This window comes from Medicago sativa, chromosome 1 (genome assembly GCF_051527215.1).
Source record: "Medicago sativa cultivar Bolivia chromosome 1, Bolivia_mono, whole genome shotgun sequence".
Lineage (NCBI taxonomy): Eukaryota > Viridiplantae > Streptophyta > Magnoliopsida > Fabales > Fabaceae > Medicago > Medicago sativa.
Window position 1 is genome coordinate 60,697,247 of NC_140749.1, and position 21,612 is coordinate 60,718,858.

At 33.6% G+C, this 21,612-nt stretch overlaps 2 protein-coding genes and 1 pseudogene across 3 annotated transcripts; all 3 read right to left on the minus strand.

Moving 5' to 3' along the window:
- Nucleotides 1-522: 522 nt before the first annotated feature.
- LOC146956012 (disease resistance protein Roq1-like) lies at nucleotides 523-4,430 on the minus strand (annotated as a pseudogene). Its single transcript, XR_015018618.1, has 5 exons — nucleotides 3,860-4,430; nucleotides 2,544-3,639; nucleotides 2,171-2,372; nucleotides 1,281-2,066; nucleotides 523-1,190 (listed from the first exon to the last, which is right to left on the minus strand). The product of XR_015018618.1 is annotated as a disease resistance protein Roq1-like (transcript).
- A 4,151-nt stretch (nucleotides 4,431-8,581) lies between these two features.
- On the minus strand, nucleotides 8,582-11,889 carry LOC146956013 (adenosine kinase 2-like). Its single transcript, XM_085725698.1, has 12 exons — nucleotides 11,741-11,889; nucleotides 11,570-11,623; nucleotides 10,685-10,731; nucleotides 10,547-10,578; nucleotides 10,349-10,450; nucleotides 10,176-10,243; nucleotides 9,935-10,011; nucleotides 9,739-9,836; nucleotides 9,591-9,661; nucleotides 9,445-9,511; nucleotides 9,171-9,354; nucleotides 8,582-9,049 (listed from the first exon to the last, which is right to left on the minus strand). Exons 1-12 carry the CDS (start codon nucleotides 11,821-11,823, stop codon nucleotides 8,907-8,909), a joined length of 1,026 nt encoding a protein of 341 aa, XP_085581824.1. The 5' UTR covers nucleotides 11,824-11,889; the 3' UTR covers nucleotides 8,582-8,906.
- Nucleotides 11,890-15,274: 3,385 nt separating this feature from the next.
- Nucleotides 15,275-19,788, minus strand: LOC146956014 (isocitrate dehydrogenase [NAD] catalytic subunit 5, mitochondrial-like). The gene is made up of 7 exons (XM_085725709.1): nucleotides 19,600-19,788; nucleotides 18,945-19,265; nucleotides 18,702-18,863; nucleotides 18,536-18,610; nucleotides 18,325-18,434; nucleotides 18,171-18,243; nucleotides 15,275-15,947 (listed from the first exon to the last, which is right to left on the minus strand). The coding sequence occupies exons 1-7, from the start codon at nucleotides 19,741-19,743 to the stop codon at nucleotides 15,756-15,758; spliced, it is 1,077 nt and encodes a 358-aa protein (XP_085581835.1). The 5' UTR covers nucleotides 19,744-19,788; the 3' UTR covers nucleotides 15,275-15,755.
- Between the last annotated feature and the right edge of the window lie 1,824 nt (nucleotides 19,789-21,612).

Sequence of the window (21,612 nt, forward strand, 5' to 3'; positions counted from 1 at the left end):
TATTAGATCTAGTACAAAAATATCTTAATTGAGTACTAAAATATATTAAATTTAGTACAAAAATATATTATATTATGTACCAAAATATTTTAGCAAAACTTAGGGACTAAGAAAGCACTTTCTAAATTTATCATTTCCAAATAATAAAATATATATCAATATATATTTTTTCTCTAGTGCTTATGTACCCTCATTAATTAGAGGTACACCCCCACTATATAAACACTACTAATGTGTGTGTTCCATCCGATGTGGGACTTCCACTTTTTTCAATTCACACAACACTAGTTCTACCCAACATGGGAATTTGTGTTTAGTCTTTTTACTCAATTTCCACACATGTTCCAACAGAAATGGAACCTACATAAAGTGGTGGGACATACATTGATTTTACCCGATAAAAGAGTGAGTGTTAGAGAGAGTGCTCAAAAGAGAGTGTTGCTAGCATTCCTCAGAAAAAGAAGATGTGGAATTCTCCAAAATAGAATAACAAAAGAGAAAAGAAGCAAACAAAACAAGAAATAGAATGGAACAAAAGAAGACATTTGTGCATGGTGTTACTGCTCATGCACAAATTCAGTCTCAGAAACTTCCAAGTCCACTAATCTTTGCTTTTTCAGCAGAGTGTGGAATTGTGATAATGAAGTATTGAGATATTCATTTAATTTTCTCTTTCTATAAGGATTGGTGAATGTGACATTCTCCTCCATGCTTCTTTTCTTCTTCAAGACGTGGATTCCAATTTGTGTATATTCCTCAAGAAAATTGAAACTCAGAAGATTCTCGAGCAACTGAAGCTCTACTTGAATCCATTCATTTTTTAAAAGTGCTTCGTCGATGTCGCACACAGGATTTCCAAAATTCCGGTTATAGATTTTTTCCGATGTCAGTTCAAAGAGATATGTATGATCTGTTTGCTTCACAAGAAAGTAATTACGCAGCCACCAGTCGGATTCGGAAAGAGTATATTCATAGCCATTGACACACAACTTGACTCTTAGTTCAATATCACTCAAAAGAAAAATAGATGGTTTAGGATGACAGAAGAGAATAACAAAACTTATAGAAGGGATTTCTTTACGAAACCAGAAAGAAATTGTCTGTCCCAAGCTTTGGGGTTGGAACCAATCAGGAATCCGCTCAGGTCCGGTTGGTAAACAAATCTCAATGCATCCAGCCTCATGTAGTTGCTGTTAGTTTAGCATAAAATATAATATTATGCAATGGATTATATAAGAAATCTATATATCAAATACTAGTGCAAGAAAAAACAAACAAACCTGACCCAGTAGCATTCTTCTACATGAGGAAGTCAATGATTCACATCGCATTGCAGAAAAGCATTTTAGGTTTGGTGGAATCCCTCTAATTTCTTCAAGAGAATTGCAGTCATCCAATCTAAGGAATCTAAGATGGTGGCATTCATTAAGACACTCAGGAATAACTTTTATATTGTTATCTGATAAGTATAGATGTGTCACATTAGCACACAATGTGAGAACTACTCGGACACATTCATCTGAGAGGTTGTTATTTGAAAGAATAAGATCTTCCACATTTGAAGCCACTGTGGAACTCAATATATCCTTATGTTTTGGCAATAATAGACGACAATCTTCAGCAAAAATCTTTGACAAGTTAGGCATCATAAAAATGTTACTTGAAAATCTGAGCATTCCACCCTCGTCTAATGTTAAGTCACGAAGTTCACTGAGATTTTGAAATGAAAATGGTAATTCTCTTATGGAAGTTCCACTCAACCAAATCTCTTCTATATTTGTCATCTTGCCTAATAATTCTGGAAAACTCTCGAGACTCTCACATTCACTGAGTTTCAATTCCTTAAGAGAGGTCAACTGTAAGGGGGGAAAACTCTCGAGCTTTCTGCAACCTTCTGCATCTAAGACTTCAAGTTTATTTAGGTACCCAATCGAATTGTGAATTGTAATTAAATTACAACAATATTCAAATGAGAACTTTTCTAAATTTGGAAGATGTGAGACATCGGGTATATTGGTTAAATATTTACAAAAGCTCAATATCAAGACTTTCATATTCTCGAACTTCTGCATAAACACAAAGAAGAAACACAAAATTAAAAATAGAACACTATAATCTAATCGTGAATTCACAAATATACACAATTGGAAAGTAAACTTATTTCACTTGCCTTGTTCAAAAAACTAGATGATAGAGACTTCGAATGATATCTTTCCCATATCAATACTCTCAAAGTACTTGGAAGATACTTGGGACTTTTGGAGAATTGACCATTTTATATAACAAGTGTTTTAAGATTTGACATCTTCTTGAAGGTCTTTCGATTCCAGTCTATAACAATCCAGATATATCATTTCAATGTTACCAGTTCCCTTTTAACAAAAACAAAAGAAAAGAATAAACCACAATACAAATAATATATAGAGAAATATATGTGTAATTAAGTGGAAAAAACTAGCATGAGATGGTCATATATAAGTCCAAAAAGAGTGAAGTCATGATTAAAGCTAAAATAACAAATTGTTCATAGATATCAATCTTACCGTGTTTTTCTGTAGAACATGAACTATATCACTGAGACACCATAATCTGCTGCGTTCTCCAGGCTCTTTACGTGATTCTTTACGGACGATTTCTTTACCTGTGTCCTCTATCAAATCATGTAATGTCACATATCGAATATTAATCTCAATGAGAGATTTTTCAACCAACACTCCAACATAATGTTTTATGCAATGGCCATAATGAGCATGAAGTATCTCTTCGACCATTGTCAATCTACACCCCTTGAAGCAACAAGCTATATCCAGAAAGACACTTTGCTCATCATCCTCCAAAGCATCGTAACTTACTTTAAATATCTCTTGGATCTTTTTATTTGGAATCTTTTCATATCCATCTAATGTACCCTTCCATTCTTCTATGCTCTTTCCAAATAAGTTGGAACCCACTATTTCTATAACTAAGGGAAGGCCTGAAGCATATGAAACTGCACGGTTTAAAACATCTTCATAAGTTGAAGGAACTTTGTTATGTTTAAAAGCCATCCACTTCAACAATTCAAGTGCTTCTGTCCCATACAACCCTTCTACCGCATGCGTACTTTCTATCCCATGACAGGTTAGTAAGTGTTTGTCTCGAGTGGTAATGATGACTCTGCTTCCACGACCGAACCAATCAAGTCCTCCAGCCAAAGCCACCAGCTGCTCCATTTTGTCGACATCATCAAGAATCAAAAGAATCTTCTTTCTACATAGCCTTTGTTTTATGATTGTAATTCCCTCACTAACACCTCCTAACTTAATGTCCAATCTAACTGTTTTCAAAAGGAGCTCTTCCTGGAGATGTTTCAAGTTGTATGGAGTTGAATTCTCTCTCACATCTTCTAGAAAACATAAACCTTCAAATTGATCAGCAATGAAATTATAAATTGCTTTTGCAAGTGTTGACTTACCCAAGCCTCCAATACCATAAAGTCCTACCATGTGGACCTCATCATCATATCCCTTATCGAGAAGCAATTTCACTTGTTGTACTTGGGACTGTAATCCAACAGGATATTTGGCAACATGTAAAAAAACACCATTGATCCTGTCGGAGATGTCTTTGATTATCTCCTGAATAAACTTGTATTCATATCTGTTAATCTCCAATAAGATAAGTTAGTGCATACACCAATATCAGAATCATAAATACATTATACAACTACTATTTTGACATATAAATAACTTATACTTGTTTAAAAACATAAATAAAAAAAATGTTTTCTATTTAAGCTTTAAGATGAGGTTATTGGGGAACAGAGATTAAAGAAAGAAAATATAAAAAGGTAAAACAAGATATAAGTATAGTAGGGTACCCTGGACTATAATGGTATCCGGACAAGTTAGCAGCTTGGGTTAGAGCTATCTTCCATTGGTGCAATCGCTCCATGTTTTTCTTGTTATTTTGGAACCTCTCTCCATGCTTAGCAAGATCTTCGCCATAACTCCCTGTATGATGTCGCACATCAGTAGGATCCACGCCAAAGAAAACAGGCAAAACTAGGCGACCCTTTGTCTTGGAGCAGTGAATAATGTGCACAAGTTCGTCCAAACAAAATGAAGAAGAGGCATAGTTGATAGAAAACACAGGAATAAAAATTCTAGATTCTTCAATGGCCTTGACGAGTGACGGTGTGATTTCTTCTCCTCTCTCAAGATCACAATCATCAATGAAAGTGTGGATTCCCTTGTCATCAAGGGCCTTGTAGAGATGGCCAGTGAAACCGTCACGAGTGTCACTGCCCCTGAAGCTGAGGAACACTTGGTATGTGAATCCATAGGAAATTGAAGAGGAATGAGATTGCATAGCCATGAGAATTGACAGAAATTGGATGAGAAAAGAGTCTGAGTATGAATAAGTTATTGTGGTCTGGAGTCTTTAATATGTACCGTAAAACAAGGAGAAAACTTACGACAAAAATGGTTCATGAAACTACCTTGCCACTTCCTATAGCCGTGTGGACCCATCACATCTTTTTTCTTTTCAATTGTATCCTTCAATTAATACTTATACACTACTTTCAAAGTATTATTTTTTCTTTAATGAAAAACAAACCAATAGTTGATTATGATAATTTGGTAAAATAACATCTCTCTTTCTTTTAATTAATGCATTTATTAATAAGTGTGTAAAAACCTTAAACGACGTTCATTTTGAAACGGAGGGAGTATTGAATATTTCTTTGTACACCTCTTTCATTAAGGTTGACTTGAGGGACAGCATGAGGATGAATGGGTGGAATGGATGAAGACTAGTTCTACTGAATAAAGCCAAATTTTTGCTTTGAAAAAGGATTTGCATGTCATTGGCAACCAACCATGCATTTAAAATATTACCACTTGAATCAACCGGTTCTTCTGTTAAATGGTTAATTAACTATCCAACTGTAACACAACAAATTTATATTTCATTCCAAATGTGACAAGCTCTGGCCTTGGAAAACTGACTTTGAATTAAAATAAAGTTGTTATGTGGACTCCCAAATCAGACATGAATAGCAAATCTAAAAAACAGAATAATAATGAATTGTTATTATACTTTCTTTATCAATTGTGTAATTTCAACTTCAAAATATATACAATTTATGTAACATCGTATGTATTTCTCTTTATCTGTCGCATATTTCGAAAACACAGTCATGTTTACTAACTCAGTCATATTTACCATTGTTAATTTTTATTAACTTTGCTATTTAGAATTTTAGACCTCATAAATCAAACAGCTTAATAACCAATGCATCCAAAATTCTGATATATTTATGTTAAACTTGCTAGCTAGTTAGTTCACAAAAGCATAAAAAAAAGCTTAATATTTTCTCTCCCTTTTTTCCCAAGTTTTCATCCTATTATTAATAGGATCCTGTACTTTTATTTGGCTCTACAGTACACTTTTACCAAAGGGGGGAACTTCCTTCCAAATTCCTATCTTATGCATAGCAGCAATGTGAATGTCAAAAAGAAGAGGAAAAAAAGGTTAAAGTCTGAGGGAAGCATTAGTAAGTATTAATGGAGATTGGAGAAATTAAGTGATATTTGGTTTGTGATTAATGAATATTATGTATATTTCAAAACTTAAAAATAATGTATTTTTGAACACGTCAAAATCCTGTTCAATTGATGGTTTAGTTGCGACACTTTGTTACCGAAATTTGATGTCAAATATCTGGGGATAAGTGAAGAAATATATTATAAATTTTTTATACCATTTGGACAGTTTCTTTCTGGTGAAGCATTGTTTGAACACAAGGTATGTCACCACAGTAATATATAGACTTCTAAACTAAAGATTTTTGGCAGATAGTGAAAATAACTTTACCAAAAATATTGTGAAGAACTCAATATCAATATTTTCTGCATTGAGACATAGTTAAATCATTTCAAGTACCTGTTCTTTCCCAGTTGTTGAACTTGGAAGCTTACTCAATACTTTCTCAATTAAAAAACATATAACCTGAAATGTCTGTGAAAGAGTTATTTATCCATATTGTAATCAAGAGTTTTCCAAAAGAACTAAACTTAGGTACAGTTCCATACCTGCAGATTTTACCGTTTTCAACTATGAATAAAGCATAACCACCCATAACTTCCGCTATCCATATTTTAAGGGATGCAATTTATATAGGAACTGTTTTTCAAAAACAGGACTAAAGTTCTTTCCATTCCAAAATTATGAATAACTAGTTACAAGTAGGGTACATCTTCAAAATAACAGATGCAATACCAAGATTGCCAGCTGAAATCAAGCTGCAAGCCAATCTCATAGCTCACTATGGATGGGTTCAGATTCTCCTAAATCTAAGCATTCAGTCAAAGGGAGTTAATGATATTCTTTTTTTTAGAAACTACAAAATATATTGATATACCCCAAATCCAAACACAAGAAGTATCCGGAAAGGTACTAAAAAAATACAGGAACCCTGCACCAGCAGGCTGAGGTATCAAAGCAAAATAATTTACAATGAGAGAAAAGAACACCAGTGCCCTGATTACAGCCTACACAAACTGGAACTCCACCCCTATAATAAACTAAGCATAGCTAATAGCAAATTGCCAAAAAGCAAGTTCACGCCCAACCCTAAAAAACAGCCTGCTACGAAAACAGAACACAGGGGACTCACATGAAACAGAATGTCTTTCCCAGATCAAAATTAAACTGAGACAGAAGCACAGACCACCCCTGCCCTACAGACACCCAGAAAATTACTAGACAGGCTATTAACGCCTTTGCTACCTGACCGCTAAATCTTGCAATCGACGAGCCAAACAATTAATAGGATTCCAAGACCACTGGTAGAAGAGACACAGGGTTTTTGACATCCTTCCTAAGTACCAACACCACATTAACACTTTTATTTCGTCAACTACTTCTATAGCCGACAGAACACGGTTATTAAATAGACAGTCGTTTCTTGTCTTCCAAATCATCCAAATTACCATCTTCCAAATCAACTTCAGACCATTCCTTAATTTTTTACAACTGCCGGACCTGGTTAAACCTGGAAACAAACTGACTTGGAGGGATATAAGGACAACACCCAGCCACTCGAACACCACCAGCCAGATATCAGAAGCATAATTGCAATGCAGGAATAAGTGAACAGAATTTTCCATCATCCCCTCACAGAGAATACAGTCCCAAGACTCTGAATGCAGAATAATTGGGTAAAAAAATTTCAATGGAGCAATCCAAACTGAATTGGTGTTATTGTAATCTTTAGACCAAATAACCGTCTCAAAATCGATCCAAATTTTTAACTTCTACCCAGTCTGCCAAGGGGTGAAAAAAAAGTGGATGAACAGTTTGCTAGTCCTCTCCTTTCATGCTCATCTAAAATGGCGTTGAAATCTCATTGCTCTTATACTCTCAATCAGTTCCTTAATTACGTCCCAAAGATATTGACAAGTAACTAGACAGTGATGTATAAACTATAAATAATAGTAGTAGGGACCCAATGAGGTTGGTTCCTCCCCGCCACCATCATATCATATGCAAAGTGCTTATAAGAAAATCTGGGATAGTAGGATAAAATAGGAGATAGCTTTACAGACAGAGGCTCTATCGAAGCCATGAGTAACTCCATTTGATTGCCTCTTCATGTTATATTATAATTGAAGTGAAAGGCTAAGTACTATAAAAATATCTCCTCTAACAAAAAATGAAAAATAAATACCCAAGAGCGCTTAGATGAAATGGAACGGGTCTCTTCTAGCTTAACCAAGGTCATGGATTCGAATCCAGCCTTGGGCATGCAACAACGTTAAAACTCTTAGGGAGAGCTTGCCGCCCATTTGGGGATTAGCCTTCGCAGTTGCGCGCGGAAAATACCTGGTTTACACCCAAAAAAAAAATGAAAAATAATTGAATTATGTTGGACCATTAGGGCCTCAATCATGTAGGTAGTATTTCAGCCCAGAATATATTACCTATCATTCTGTTGTAATATTCATTCTTGAACGGCCACTGTTATTATTAGACCAAAATATAAAGTATCTGCTCCAACGCTTATTTGTCAGTTATAAATAACAAACAGATATGCATTAAGAAAAACATAAAGTGAGGATTTACTTGCAGACGATTGGTTATAACATAAACTTGGAGTTAACTGTATTAATCCTTCTGTTTATTATATACCAACGTGTTTAGAACACGTTGAAATATCAATTTATATCTCAAATCGTTGTTTTGATATAAGGAAATTCCTGTTTCTTTTTGGTTGTATTATATACCAACGTGTTATTTCCCTGTGTAACCAAAAAAAATATACCAACGTGTTTAGAACACGTTGAAATATCAATTTATATCTCAAATCGTTGTTTTGATATAAGGAAATTTCTGTTTCTTTTTGGTTGTTTTAGTTTAATCACAATTGTTTGATAAATTAAATAATCAATATCAATCTCATTTAGTCCCATACCAGAACATAAACCTCTCATTTAGATTTTTGGTGGGTAGGCACGATTATGAATTGCGAATACAGTATTAAACATATCCACAAACAAACGTGCAATAACATGTAAACAAGAGATACCAAAATAAATTAAAGATGACAAACAGCAACATCAAATAAATAGAACATGTAAAGCAACAATAGCTATTTTCATAGCAACATTAGCTACATTTAACCAAAATACAAAAAGACATGTGATAACAAACAGCAACAATAAGATATGATGCCCAAATAATAAGACTTCAAATACATAAAATTATTTCAATTTTGTCTTCCTCGGCAACTTTCCCACCCCTTCTTCCTAGCCGGGGATTTAAAAAAAATCCCAAACCAGTTAGAGTGCAACTATTAAATGCGACTAAAATTGTTCTCAATAATCAAAATTTCATGAGAGTAATCGAATTGGGAGAATCACTTAATGAAAATCAGGCTTCTCTGGGTAAGTGCAGCCAGACCTTTGGATGATAACATTTGCTGCATAACACCCAGCTCTCACACATTCTTCAATAGGCTTCTCTTGAACCAATTGTGAAAGAAATCCTCCAACAAAGGCATCTCCTACAAAAATAGAAGAAAAGAATATTACGACTAGCACGTGACATCAATGATAAATTGACCTTGAATGGGATTTTTTTTTTTCTACTCATAAGCACAACTACAAAAAGCAGAAGGGCAATACCTGCTCCATTGGTATCAACTAATTTCTCTTTAGGTAATAGTATAACAGGGTACAATGTCACTTTCCCATCTTGAGCAACACATACGGGATCAGCACCCTGTGTGATAACAGTAATCCTTTTGCGGGCCTCTGATGCCTTTGGCAACTGGGATATCTTTAAAGCTATCTCCTCGACATTTTCAGTCTGGTCAACAGGAAAAGAACCAAGATGAGTTACTAAATGAAATGTAAAAGCAAAACTGCAAGGGTACAGATCTACAAAGTAATGATTTACCTCCCAGCCATGAACTTTGGAAAATGTTCTTGCTTCAGTCTCATTTCCAAAAACATAGTCCATATACCTGAATCCCAGAATGCAAATCCTTAAAGATCAATAAGAAAAAAATAATTTATTTGAATTTAACAGTTTAGGATTCTTACGGCAGAGCTTTCTCCTGTGGATCCTTGAAGAACTCGCAGATAAATGGTGCAGAAAGGTTCATCATGAAGACCTTCACAAGGGAGTAAGATACTTGAGTATCAAATACTTCTAGTAGAAAGGGAAGGCAAAGTTTTAATCATATCTAACCTTGTTATTTGCTGCGGCATGCTCGGCAACTAATTGAATGGATTCAGGGGATACGGTAAGGAAAAAGCCAGCAATATAGAAATATTTGGCCTTCTCAACTATTTATTAAAAAAATGCACAAAACCAAATGTTAGTCATCTTGATGATTCCCATTTAATGGAGATAAAAATAGATACTGAACAGATCAACAAGGTACCTAATGCCCAATTTTCGGGTTGCTTCAAATGGTCGACCTTGTAGCAATTTGCAGCTGATAAGTTGGCAATAAGTGACCTACAATTAGATGCAATAAAAAAGGCTTCAAACAACAATTTTGCAATAAAAAATATATACTAAGCTGAAGATGTATACTATTTTAAGCCAGTGCAAAATTTTATTATCTTTTCCCTTTAATACTTCGAATAAGAAAAAATGCAAGGAAAGCTTGATCCTCTTACCTTTCACCACCAACCACACAAACAGCACAAGTTCCTGTAGGTGTATTCTCATCTTCATAATAGTGAACCTAGTTGTTAAATGAATTTAGTTAATTTTAAAACTGAATTCAACGGTTCGGTACAGTGTAGTGGATTGAAAAAGAAACAAGACAAAATTACAAGATTAAACTTACATTTACACCAGCTTGTTTAGAGTTCTTGGTCATCTCCTCACCAAACTTGTCTTTTCCGATGCAACCAATGTAACTAGTGGCCCCGGGAACTTGAAGCATCCACTGTAAGAAGCAAAATCAAAATGATAAGCTATTTTTACAACAGCTACTCGAGATTCAACTCCAACTAATATAAAAGAAATTACACACTGCACAAACCTGAGCAACCCTGATTGAATTCTGAGTAGCACCTGAAAAAAGAAAAATCATAAACATCATTAAAAAATGTTACTTTCCTTCCCGGAAACACAATAATCTATAAATTAAAACACAACAATTCAGATCTAGTGTGATTACCTCCAGCGATGTACTCCACATTATATTTGGCAGCCATTTCATCGTACCTGAAACAGTCGTAGGATCATATGAAGTCACAAAACATGATATCTTTTCATAAAATATCTAAATACTAAAACAAAAAGAATAGAGCCGATAAAAACAGCTAAAAATCTTTCCAGAAAACTGAGAGATGGAAAAATCTCCAACCAATTATTACATCACATCAAATCTTTAATTAGGATGTTTACCAAACTCTCAAAGACTCAAACAACCAAACTAAATAAGTTAAACTCAAGATTATCTTAAAATACATTATAGCACAAAATCAAATAAAAATAGCATGTTACATGACAGCTCAGACAACCAAAATGAAGCACGGACACAGACGCAGACACGACACTGATACAGAAACCGATAAAATTTTGAAAAAAATGACAATTCAACGTAATCACAAGTGTTGGTGTTTGACACGAAAAGTGTAGGACATCAGGACACACCTCCGATCAAAAGTATTGGTGCAACAGAGATCAAAACAAATAAGGTAAACTCGACATTATATTTATCCTAAATAGCATTCTAGCACAAGATAAATTCAAATTAGCATGTTTACCAAATACTCAAACAAACGTTAATTAAACATCAAAATACCAACACCGTATATATTAATCTCTGTCTCTCCTACTTTCAATCTTGTTGTATATTTTACGCATATTTAAAAAATACACACAAAAAACAAAGACATCGTATTTAACATGTGTAAACATCATTTCTTCGAAATAAATAAGTTAAACTCTCAAACAACCAAAACATTATTCAACAACAAAACGTTGATAGTTGATATCGTACTGATCCGAAAATGAATCTGAAATGAGAAAAAACAACGCGTAGAGTCGAAAATCTTACATAGATTTGTGCTTATCTTCGGCAAGAATGGCATTGTTCAACTGGATATCAAACCTGTAAATCAAATTGAAAACCAGAAACATGAGATCTGATTCATTTCACCTTTAATTATTCAAATCAACACCGCAAAAAACAAAAAAAGAAAGATGTAGTAAGAAAGAAGCGACGTACTTTTTCAAGAAATCTTCGTCGACGACAGCAGAGATGTCGAGAAGGGGATTACCCATACCGAGAAGAACACCTTCCAACGCCATTATTATTGATGATGGATGCGAAAAAACAGAGAGAGGCGAGAGAAGAGATTTTGAATGTGAATGAATGGAATGAATGAAATGAGAGAGTGAAGTAGGTGGTTTAAATAAAGTCACTACTGAATGTGATGTAGATCTACCCAGCTTCTTACATATGGCTTTTTTATTATATACTATATGAATTAATAAAAGTGCTTTTAGTTTTTTTGATTGGTTTAGCATGTATTATGTCGGTTGGTAAAGTTATTTTCATTCCTTTCATAATTCCCATTTTTTACTACTAGTAGTAGTACTTCACAATTCATTCCTTCAAATTATTTTACAATTCAAACTTCAGCTTTATAAAAGTTACAAACACATTATTTATTTGTTAATCAGATTTTGATAACTTTTAAGTTAAAAGACTCAAGCATATATCACTTATTTCATTTGATCCAAAATTCAATCATTGATTGGTTTAAAATTATGAATTAAAAATATACTTAAAAGAGATAACATAAATGGATTTGAGTTATATCTAATGATTAGTAATTTACTATTCAGAGTTGCATGCATAAATATCTCATTTTAAGAAAAGAATATTTATAAGATAAATACACAATTTAGTCCTTACTGAAGGTGTATCGTTTTGTTGAGATATCAAATTTAGTCCCCATCTCGGACTTTATTTCTTTAGTTTTTTTTTTTAAAAACTAAGATTTCTGTTTATGAATTTCATCGCAAAATTTCAACCCCAACAAAAAATATCTGTGAGTATGAATTTTTTATATAAAATGGGAGACGGGGATACAAAACTAGTTTCATAATGTCGTCATTCCTAAACAACATAACACACTATAAAATTGAGGGATATGTTAGCATTTAATCCAAAATACTTCACAAAAGTAGAACAACGTGACACAATGAATTTTTATTAGATGTGTGTAAATCATAAAAGAGTAAATTAAATTCATTGGACATTTAAAAAAAAAAAAAAGCTCTTCTTAAAATAATATTTTTGTCTAAAGGAATGTTATTTGACCAATCCTTTGTTGAGACAACTTGTTGAACAACTAAAATATAAAAAAAAAACATAGGTATTGAGAAATTAAAAACATAATGTAAATATAAAAGAAAAACTGTCACAAAACATTGTCAAAAAATAATTGTTCAAATATCATTTCTATTTTGTCTATTGTATTTTTGAAGAGGATATTTTGTCAATTGTTAATTTATTATTATTATTATTATTATTAGGCTTAATTACACCACAGGTCCTTTAAGTTTGACGTTTGTAACATATAGGTCCTTTAAGTTCGTTTTGTAACAGATATGTCCTTTAAGTTTGATGTTTGTAACATATAGGTCCTTTAAGTTTGTTTTGTAACAGATAGGTCCTTTAACTCTGTAACAGTGTGCAACTAAGTCCTTCTGTTAACTCACCGTAAGAAAACGCTGACGTGACTGTGAAGTCTGTCAATTTCATCTCCTTTACTACACCCAGTTTTTTTTGAAGAATCAGGAGAAGATAACCGAAGGAAAGAAGACAACAGTTCTACCACACGAAATCTAATTGTTGGACTTTATAAGTTCTTGTCCAAGATTACCAAGTACATTGCAAAGGCAATAACTGAGATGATGAAACCGATGATAAATATACTCAACTCTCTATATAAGAAATTGTTATCATCTATCCTGCGTTCTTCCCCTGCAATAATGCTGGTATTACACTTGGAAGCCATTGATTTGACGAATTCAAGCTTTGGTATGAATAAAAATGGAATCAGGGTTTGAGAATTGGGGAAATGTAAGGGTAAAGGAGACGAAATTGACAGACTTCACAGCCACGTCAGTGTTTTTTTTACGGTGAGTTAACAGAATGACTTAGTTGCACACTGTTACAAAGTTAAAGGACCTATCTGTTACAAAACAAACTTAAAGGACCTGTATGTTACAAACGTCAAACTTAAAGGACCTATCTGTTACAAAACAAACTTAAAGGACCTATATGTTACAAACGTCAAACTTAAAGGACCTGTGGTGTAATTAAGCCTTATTATTATTATTGTTGTTTTGGGTCCGCCACCCTCACCAATAGTCAGTGGTCTCCATCCACCAACCCAGTAGGGCCCATTGGCTAGAACGTGGAGAGTGTATGGCATACCACAGCTCCACTACAAACCCTCTTACTAACATCAACGATCACTCTTTTATGCCATTGTTTATTTATTTATTTTAAACACTTACCTAAACTCCAACAATACCGAAAATAAGAAAATAACATGTTTGTGTTTATTTTTTATTTGGGCAAGAGAAATTCAAAGGGAGAAAAATTAATGAAAAATTCAAAGGATTACATTAGCACTTGCGACAACACCTACCACAAACCCTCGGTTAATGAAAAATACCTACCACAATCCACAAATTTCAGCTAATACTTTCAAATCACGATTGCTTCTAACCCCCGCAATCTTAGAATTTGTTTGAAAATTGCATATGGAGAAAAAACAATTAAATAACAAAAAATAGCTTACCATGAAGGGTTGTTTCCAATGATCTAGGACTTGTGGGTTTGGGTCTTGACCTTCTAATCGACACATAAATCAAAAGACAAACACAGCAAAGGATGATATAAGGCATTGCTGTTCCAGCATTTATCCTATACTTAGAGTTAGAACTGATGCATAAGAGAAAATTTCTCATATCTTCATAGTAACTTCGAGCAAGAGAAAAGTTAGAAAAAATTTCAACCACTTGGTTCATACTGGAGCTGCTTTCTTTTTCTACAAAGAAAATTTATCCAGCTGAAAGTTCCACCCCAATGTCAGCACAAAATCTAAAGTGAGAAGAATTAAAGTTACTAAATAGATCGTGAAATTTCATTGAGCATCAATATTCTTGACTTGATAGACGGGTAAATAAATCTTTTGTTTCAAGTAAACCTTTATGCTCATACAGTGTTGGTAAGATCCTTGAATATTCTCGTCAAACACAAATCAAACAACTATAGTATAGAGCAAGTATCAGTATGGCTGCTATGTCAAATTTAGGAAAACAATACAAGAAATTTATATGATACATAATTTAAATTTTAGCCTGACTTAAAATAACTCGTCCAAGTATACTTTAAAGCTTGAGGGCTTATTTTGTTGTCATTCAGAATTTGAAATAACTAAAGCTAAAAAAAAAATGGAGAGAACGACTACAAGTTCATACCAAAAATACAATTCTAAAAAAATATAAATTTTGCAAGAGTTTCACAAAAGCACCAATGGTGGCTCTACAACTGCTACTCAAAACAGCAACGAAATTAAATTTTCTGTATGGCCTAGGAGCCGCTACGCAACACCACACTGCAATAGTGGCCACTATAACTATTGACTAGAGAGATTTGAGTTGAATTTTTGTTCCAGCAAAAATGTTTTCCACTGTAGAGCCAGTAAACCATTGACCGAAAGCATTTCAAACACAAATATAGTACAAAACCCAACCATGACATGATTGAATTAATGGCAATAACTCAACAACTTCGTCTCTCAGGAACATAAACAAGTTGCTATTATTACAAATAAGAATTTTGCAAAATTAGAGCAAGCAAACAACTTGCACAATTAAAAAAGGCGATGATCACAATATTAAAAAAAGGTAATGGTCGCAAAGGTGCTTTATTTAGCTATATTATTGACAATGAATACCAAAATGGACTAGCAAGGGTTATCAATCAATGTGCATTTTGAAGGTCCCCCTCCCAATGTCATTAGACAGCAGGGGAAAACCAATATTTGAATGCTTGTCCATTCCTTGCCTCTGGTTGTAATGTCGCATATGTAGATGCTTTACCCATTAAGCTGAGGAAATCCCACTCCTCCAAAACACTTGGGGAAATAAAAAAAAAAATAAAATTGACTGAAACAAAATCACAATTAACAATTTCTTGCTGACACCAAAGCAAAAAATCAAAGATGATCAATAATTGCTTTTGTAAATTCAGTTGTCTTTGAACTGCCACCAAGATCAGCAGTTCGGTACTTCCCTTCAGCAATTGTGTTAAGAATGGCATTTTGAATCCGATCTGCTTTGTCATGGAGATCCAAATGGCGCAACATTGAGACAGAGCTCAGCAGCAAAGCAGTTGGATTTGCCAAATTCTGCATAAATACACAGAAAAATTGGTTAAACAACAGTGACTTTAAGAGATACTACAAGATAAGGAAGAAAGGAACCAATCTGTGCACAGAGATGCATGGATGTTGCTGCGTGCAAGTGAGGAGACAGATGCAGGAAGAAAAAAAACACACGAGGGAACATATTAGTCCTGATTTTCCTTAGCTTTAAGGGACTGGTGGAACAAAGAACGCAGTTCTGATGGTGGTGGTCTAGTTGAAAAAATCATTGGAGTTTCCACCGGCTGCTGATGGAGGCAGACTTGGCCAGAAAATGAATGATTCTAAATACACAGAAAAAAGACATGGCTGCAGAGTTTGGAAACTTAAGATGAAACAGGGCACAGGCCTGGTAACACCCAAAAAAGAAAAAAGTGACTAAATGAACGAAGAGGGGCACAGGCCTGGTAACACCCAAAAAAGAAAAAAGTGACTAAATGAGCGAAGAGGGGCAACACAGTGGAAGAAAGTGGAAAACAAAGATGTTACACTGGTTGTGGTTGAAAGGAACCGCACAGAAATTTTCACGGTGCGTTAGACCTAAAAATACTATTAATAAAGAAAATTTTAGAGACAGAATGGGTTGGGCTTATTATACTTCTAGATTTTGGGGAACTCAACAACAGAAAAGCGATAGGTTAGGTTATGAAAGACGATACCCACTTTCATACCGTGTTAAATTCATATGGTTTTAGATAATGGAGGAGAAAAAAGAAAGATATAAAACTTTCTATTATGATTATGGTTGAATAGTTCTGGTTATGATACAAGAGTAAGCATTTATTTATACAAAAACAAGAACCCTGATCAAAGTTAAATAGGAAAACAATTCATGATAACTTAATTATAAGCGATAATTTAAGATACTATAAAAAAAAAATAAAAATAAAAAAATAAAAAACTAATCATAAGAGGTATTCTTGAATATATGTGAGAAAGAAGATACTAAAAGACATTTTTCATTCCTTCAAAAAAAGACATTTTTCATATCATCTAACAATCTATATATGAGAAAGATGCACATCCACCAAAGTTGACTCCTTCCTTAGTCACATATGCAATATCGAAAGGGGAAAGCTGAATATAACGAAATATTCATGTACAAAATACACAAAATTTCCGCTAATAATATGTGATAACCTTAAAATCCCTCAATTGGCATCTCTTTTACACTATCTTTCCTTTATGGTCAGTCATTTCCATGTCTCGTTTCATTTTAATTTATTCGTACTGTATAGCAAAGCTAATATTCAAAACCGTAAGTCTCTAATTGCCAACTAATACTGCTATGGTTTTGTCATTTTTTTTCAACTCTTGTAATTTTGTTCATTATAATTGAGTAATTGTGTTTTCAATAATAATCTGTCAACAACTTAGGAGAAGGAATAAACCAGACAACTACTGAGAAACCAAATGTCAAGCCTATTTTCCTATTAGCTATGGTTTTGTCATTTTTTTCAACTCATGTAATTTTGTTCATTATAATTGAGTAATTGTGTTTTCAATAATAATCTGTCAACAACTTAGGAGAAGGAATAAACCAGACAACTAATGAGAAACCAAATGTCTAGCCTATTTTCCTCTTAGCTTCGCCTAGTTTATCTAGCATTGCAAATAGAACAAGCTTAGGCTTTTAAAAAGGCATATATAACTAAGTGGGCTAAAGCCTAGGAAGTTAAAAAAGCTTATTTGAGCCTGCAATGTTAATTTGTTTATTATTATTTCAAATTTAAATGCAAAATTACAATTTATAATACTAACATAATTTGTTATAACTCAACATAATTTTCTAACTTTATACAAAACAAAATAATTAAACTAAAAGTTTTAGAAATTAAAAAACTATTGTAAGTTTTTTGGTTTATTTGAAGCAGGGATGCAAGTCTCTAAATAGACTCTTGACGCTAGGCCAGTCCCGCACAAAAAAAAAAAAATATAACAGCTAGCTCAGGCTGAAGTTTTGCAGTACAGGCCAAGATCTATTTAAGCAAAGCCTAATCTAGCTTAGCTGACTTACCACCTAAACTAGGATTACACCAGCCGCCAAAAGATAGCCCTAATAGTTTCACCCAATGCCTTAAAAAGGGCATATGGCGCACAAGTACAAAACAGACACTCAAAAAACCATATATTGTTATAAACAGGAAAAGAAGAAGAAAAAAAATTAGGACAAACAATATATGGTTTAAAAGTATTTGCACAACTCACCTTTCCAGCAATGTCAGGTGCTGAACCATGTACAGCCTCAGCTAGTGCAATACCTCCCTCACCAATGTTAAGGCTGCAAAATATATAAAATGCTGTCAGATGATATAACTGTGGCTTCTAGACTTCTTTGCCCAAAATTCAAAAGAAAAAAAACCTTGGTGTCAAGCCCAATCCTCCAATCAAGCCAGCACAGAGGTCGCTGATTATATCACCGTAAAGGTTAGGCATCACCAATACATCAAAGAGCCCAGGATTCTTCACAAGCTATGGATAGTCGAAAAATTAACCAGTGTAACAATTTCACATAGAGGAAAAAAAAAAAGTCGAAATGCAGTTGTATCCTACATCCAATTCACCAATATTACCATCATGCAGCAATTGTCAATGACAACTTCCTCATACACTATCTCAGGATATTTCTCTGCAACCTCGCGGCAACACTAAAAATAATAAAAAAACAAACATTCAATATTAGTATTCACAGAAAAAGATTGAGACTTTGTTGATAGGCATTTTCACGTATTAAAAGACCTTGAGGAAAAGACCATCAGTCTTTTGCATAATGTTGGCTTTGTGTATAGCAGACACTCTCTTTCTTCCATGTTCCTTGGCGTAGTGAAAAGCATACTCAGCCACCCTTATACTTGCTTGACGTGTAATGATTTTGATACTTTCTACTACACCCCTCACAACCTGTAACCCAAAATTGCTAGACAAATTATATTAATCACAATTAGGATTATGATATGTGACATGTATTGTTGTGAAATTTACCTGATGTTCAAGTCCACTATACTCGCCTTCGGTATTTTCACGGATTGTGATGAGATCAACATTATCGTATCGAGTTTTGTATCCATTAAGGCTGTAGCAAGGTCGAACATTGGCATATAAATTAAGCTCTTTTCTTAGAGTAAGGTTTAGTGAACGATGCCCTTTACCGATAGGGGTGGCCATTGGCCCTTTCAAGCCAACCTTATTCCGCCTAACCGATTCTAAACTTTCCCATGTCAGAAAGCTCTTTGTTCTAGGGTCGACTTCAGTCCCTACATAATGCTCTTCCCATTCTATTTGTGCATCAGCAGCTTGGAATATCTAATTATTGCAATAGAAATAATTAACAGAGAAACCATACAAACAGACGGAAACCTTAGGTCAACAGTTTTCACATGGCATGCTCAAACATGAACTGAACCATAGTTTTCAATTTTATTTTCTCAAATTCAAATCATCTCCATTTTCGTTGGTTTTGAAAATACAAAAGCTTAATTTTCGAAATTCAAGTTATTTACAACACAACAACAACAACAATTAGAATCAGAAAACAACAAATACGCAATTCATGTATGGATTCGAATAAAAAAACATCGATTGATCCAAAATTAAAGCATGAGTAGATCGCATGAAAAAGTAAAGGGAAGAAACGAACCTGTTTGACGGAATCGGCGATTTCGGGACCGATACCATCGCCGGGGAAAAGAGTGGCGCGGATCGGAGTGGAATCGGAAGAGAAAGGTCTGTGGTTTGCGAAATAGCGGCTTCCGAGTGTTCTTCTGAGGATCTGAGAAGCCATTACGCTGTGTTGTTTGTTTCTGATTCTTCACATGCAACGCTGAACAAGAAGAAGAAAAGAAGAATAATACCAAATTATTATTTATTTATTATTTCTTGTTTAATAATTTAATAATGATGTTAAAAAGATTCGGGTGCGGAGTGCGCAAATGGTCAGCTCTTGCTCTTCTTTATTCGGATTATGGATGGAAAAAAATGAATTAATTATAAGTTGATTTACCCTAAAAAAAAAATTAATGATTTAGTTTTTATATATATTTTTTTACGAAATTTGAATCAAATTGAATTGAATTTCTTGGAGAGAACAAATTACAAAGATTAGTTTCTTCAACCAAAAAAATAAAAAATACAAAGATTAGTCACCTTCAATATTGTTCTTAAATGCTTTAAGCGGGATTCATCAAGAAACACTGTTGGATGAAGTATGATTCAGTGCATTTGAAGACTCATTGATATGGATTAGGAGGTGAAAATTTGTCATTCGTATCGTGAAGCAAATGTTTGTGCCGATGCTTTGGCTCATATAATGTGTGATTCTCGTGATGGTTGGATTCAGGGACGGATCCAGAAATCTCAACATGTGGGGTCAATATCATTTATCATAATATTTATATAAAAATATATAAATTCAAAACTGAAAAAGTGACGAGTTAAACATGTTTTCAGTGTCTACAAAATTATGAGTTTTTCAGTCTAATCTTATTTCAATTTTATGATAATTTCTTGGTAGAGAAAATTTATTCCTCCATAATATTGTGATTTGTAGAATAATTCATATTTTGAATTATATATATAAATGAATATTTTTAGTTCGTACATATATGCAGATAGAGACTCGAATTGAATAATTTTTTTGGAAGGACTAAACTTAAAAAATTTGTAATTTTATAGACTAAAAACATATTTAACTTGAAAATAAGTTATGACATTAGTATCTTTAAACAAAAAATTGGAGATAACAAAAAATATATCATTTTAAATAGGATCATAATTGCTCTCTCTGTTGTATGATTTTCTTCCCTCATATATTGACGCTAAACTTTTCATCTACTTGCCACTTTAATTTTTTTTATTAGAGCATTTTCTTTTTATTTTAAAAACTAAAACACATAGCCCAATTTTTATTGTAACTCAATTCATCATTCCCTGTAAAATGCATTCAGTTCATCTGTGTTTTTACTTTTTATGTATTAAGTGGTCATGTGGGGTCAAGACAAAAGTTTAAATGGGGTCAACAAATGAAAATACCATACTTTTGGTTATAGGAAAATAGATGGAGTGGGGTCAGCTGACCCCAATTATGATAGAGTGCATCCGTGCCTGGTTGGATTGCTTATGAGTTTTGTCCGACTCAATTGCTTTCTTCTGATATTAGAGGAGTTGCTACTCCTTGTTTAATTTTGGTGTAGTTTTCCTTTTGGACTTAGGCTCTCCATCTATCCAAAAATAATAATTAAAAAAATGACATAGGTTAAAAAAAAATCACTTAAAAAAATTACAATGAGAAAATTAATAGTAAATTTAATGAATAAAAAATATATAAATACAACATAATATAGTCAATGAATGTTGACTCGGTTGACTAGGAGTTCACACACTTGCGATGTCGTGAGTTCAATTTTCATTGTCGATAAAATAACATTGTTGATGGATGATGTGCATGTATCTTTGTAAGTAAGACAAATAAACACATGTGTAGTGTCTATAAAATATAACTACAATAAATAGGACAAAAATATGCACTACAAGTATGAAGATGGACGTAAATAATTACCATATTTTTTTTTAAAGAAACTAAAATGGAATTAAATTAACAAACAACTTTACTTAACCTATTAGGTTGGTCTAGTTGTATTGGTTCGGGGGCATG

Bases quoted from the DNA above. Each gene is read 5' to 3' on its own strand.
- LOC146956013 (XM_085725698.1), bottom strand. From the start codon at position 11,823: ATGGCGTTGGAAGGTGTTCTTCTCGGTATGGGTAATCCCCTTCTCGAC. The intron at 10,012-10,175 runs GTAAGAGGATCA...ATCTAATTGTAG, and splicing joins TGTGTGGTTGGTGGTGAAAG to GTCACTTATTGCCAACTTAT. The intron at 9,050-9,170 runs GTATTGCCCTTC...CTATTTTTGTAG, and splicing joins AGTTGATACCAATGGAGCAG to GAGATGCCTTTGTTGGAGGA.
- LOC146956014 (XM_085725709.1), bottom strand. From the start codon at position 19,743: ATGGCTTCTCAGATCCTCAGAAGAACACTCGGAAGCCGCTATTTCGCA. The intron at 18,864-18,944 runs GTAAATTTCACA...TTTGGGTTACAG, and splicing joins ATAGTGGACTTGAACATCAG to GTTGTGAGGGGTGTAGTAGA. The intron at 18,611-18,701 runs GTCTTTTAATAC...TATTATTTTTAG, and splicing joins CTGATGGTCTTTTCCTCAAG to TGTTGCCGCGAGGTTGCAGA.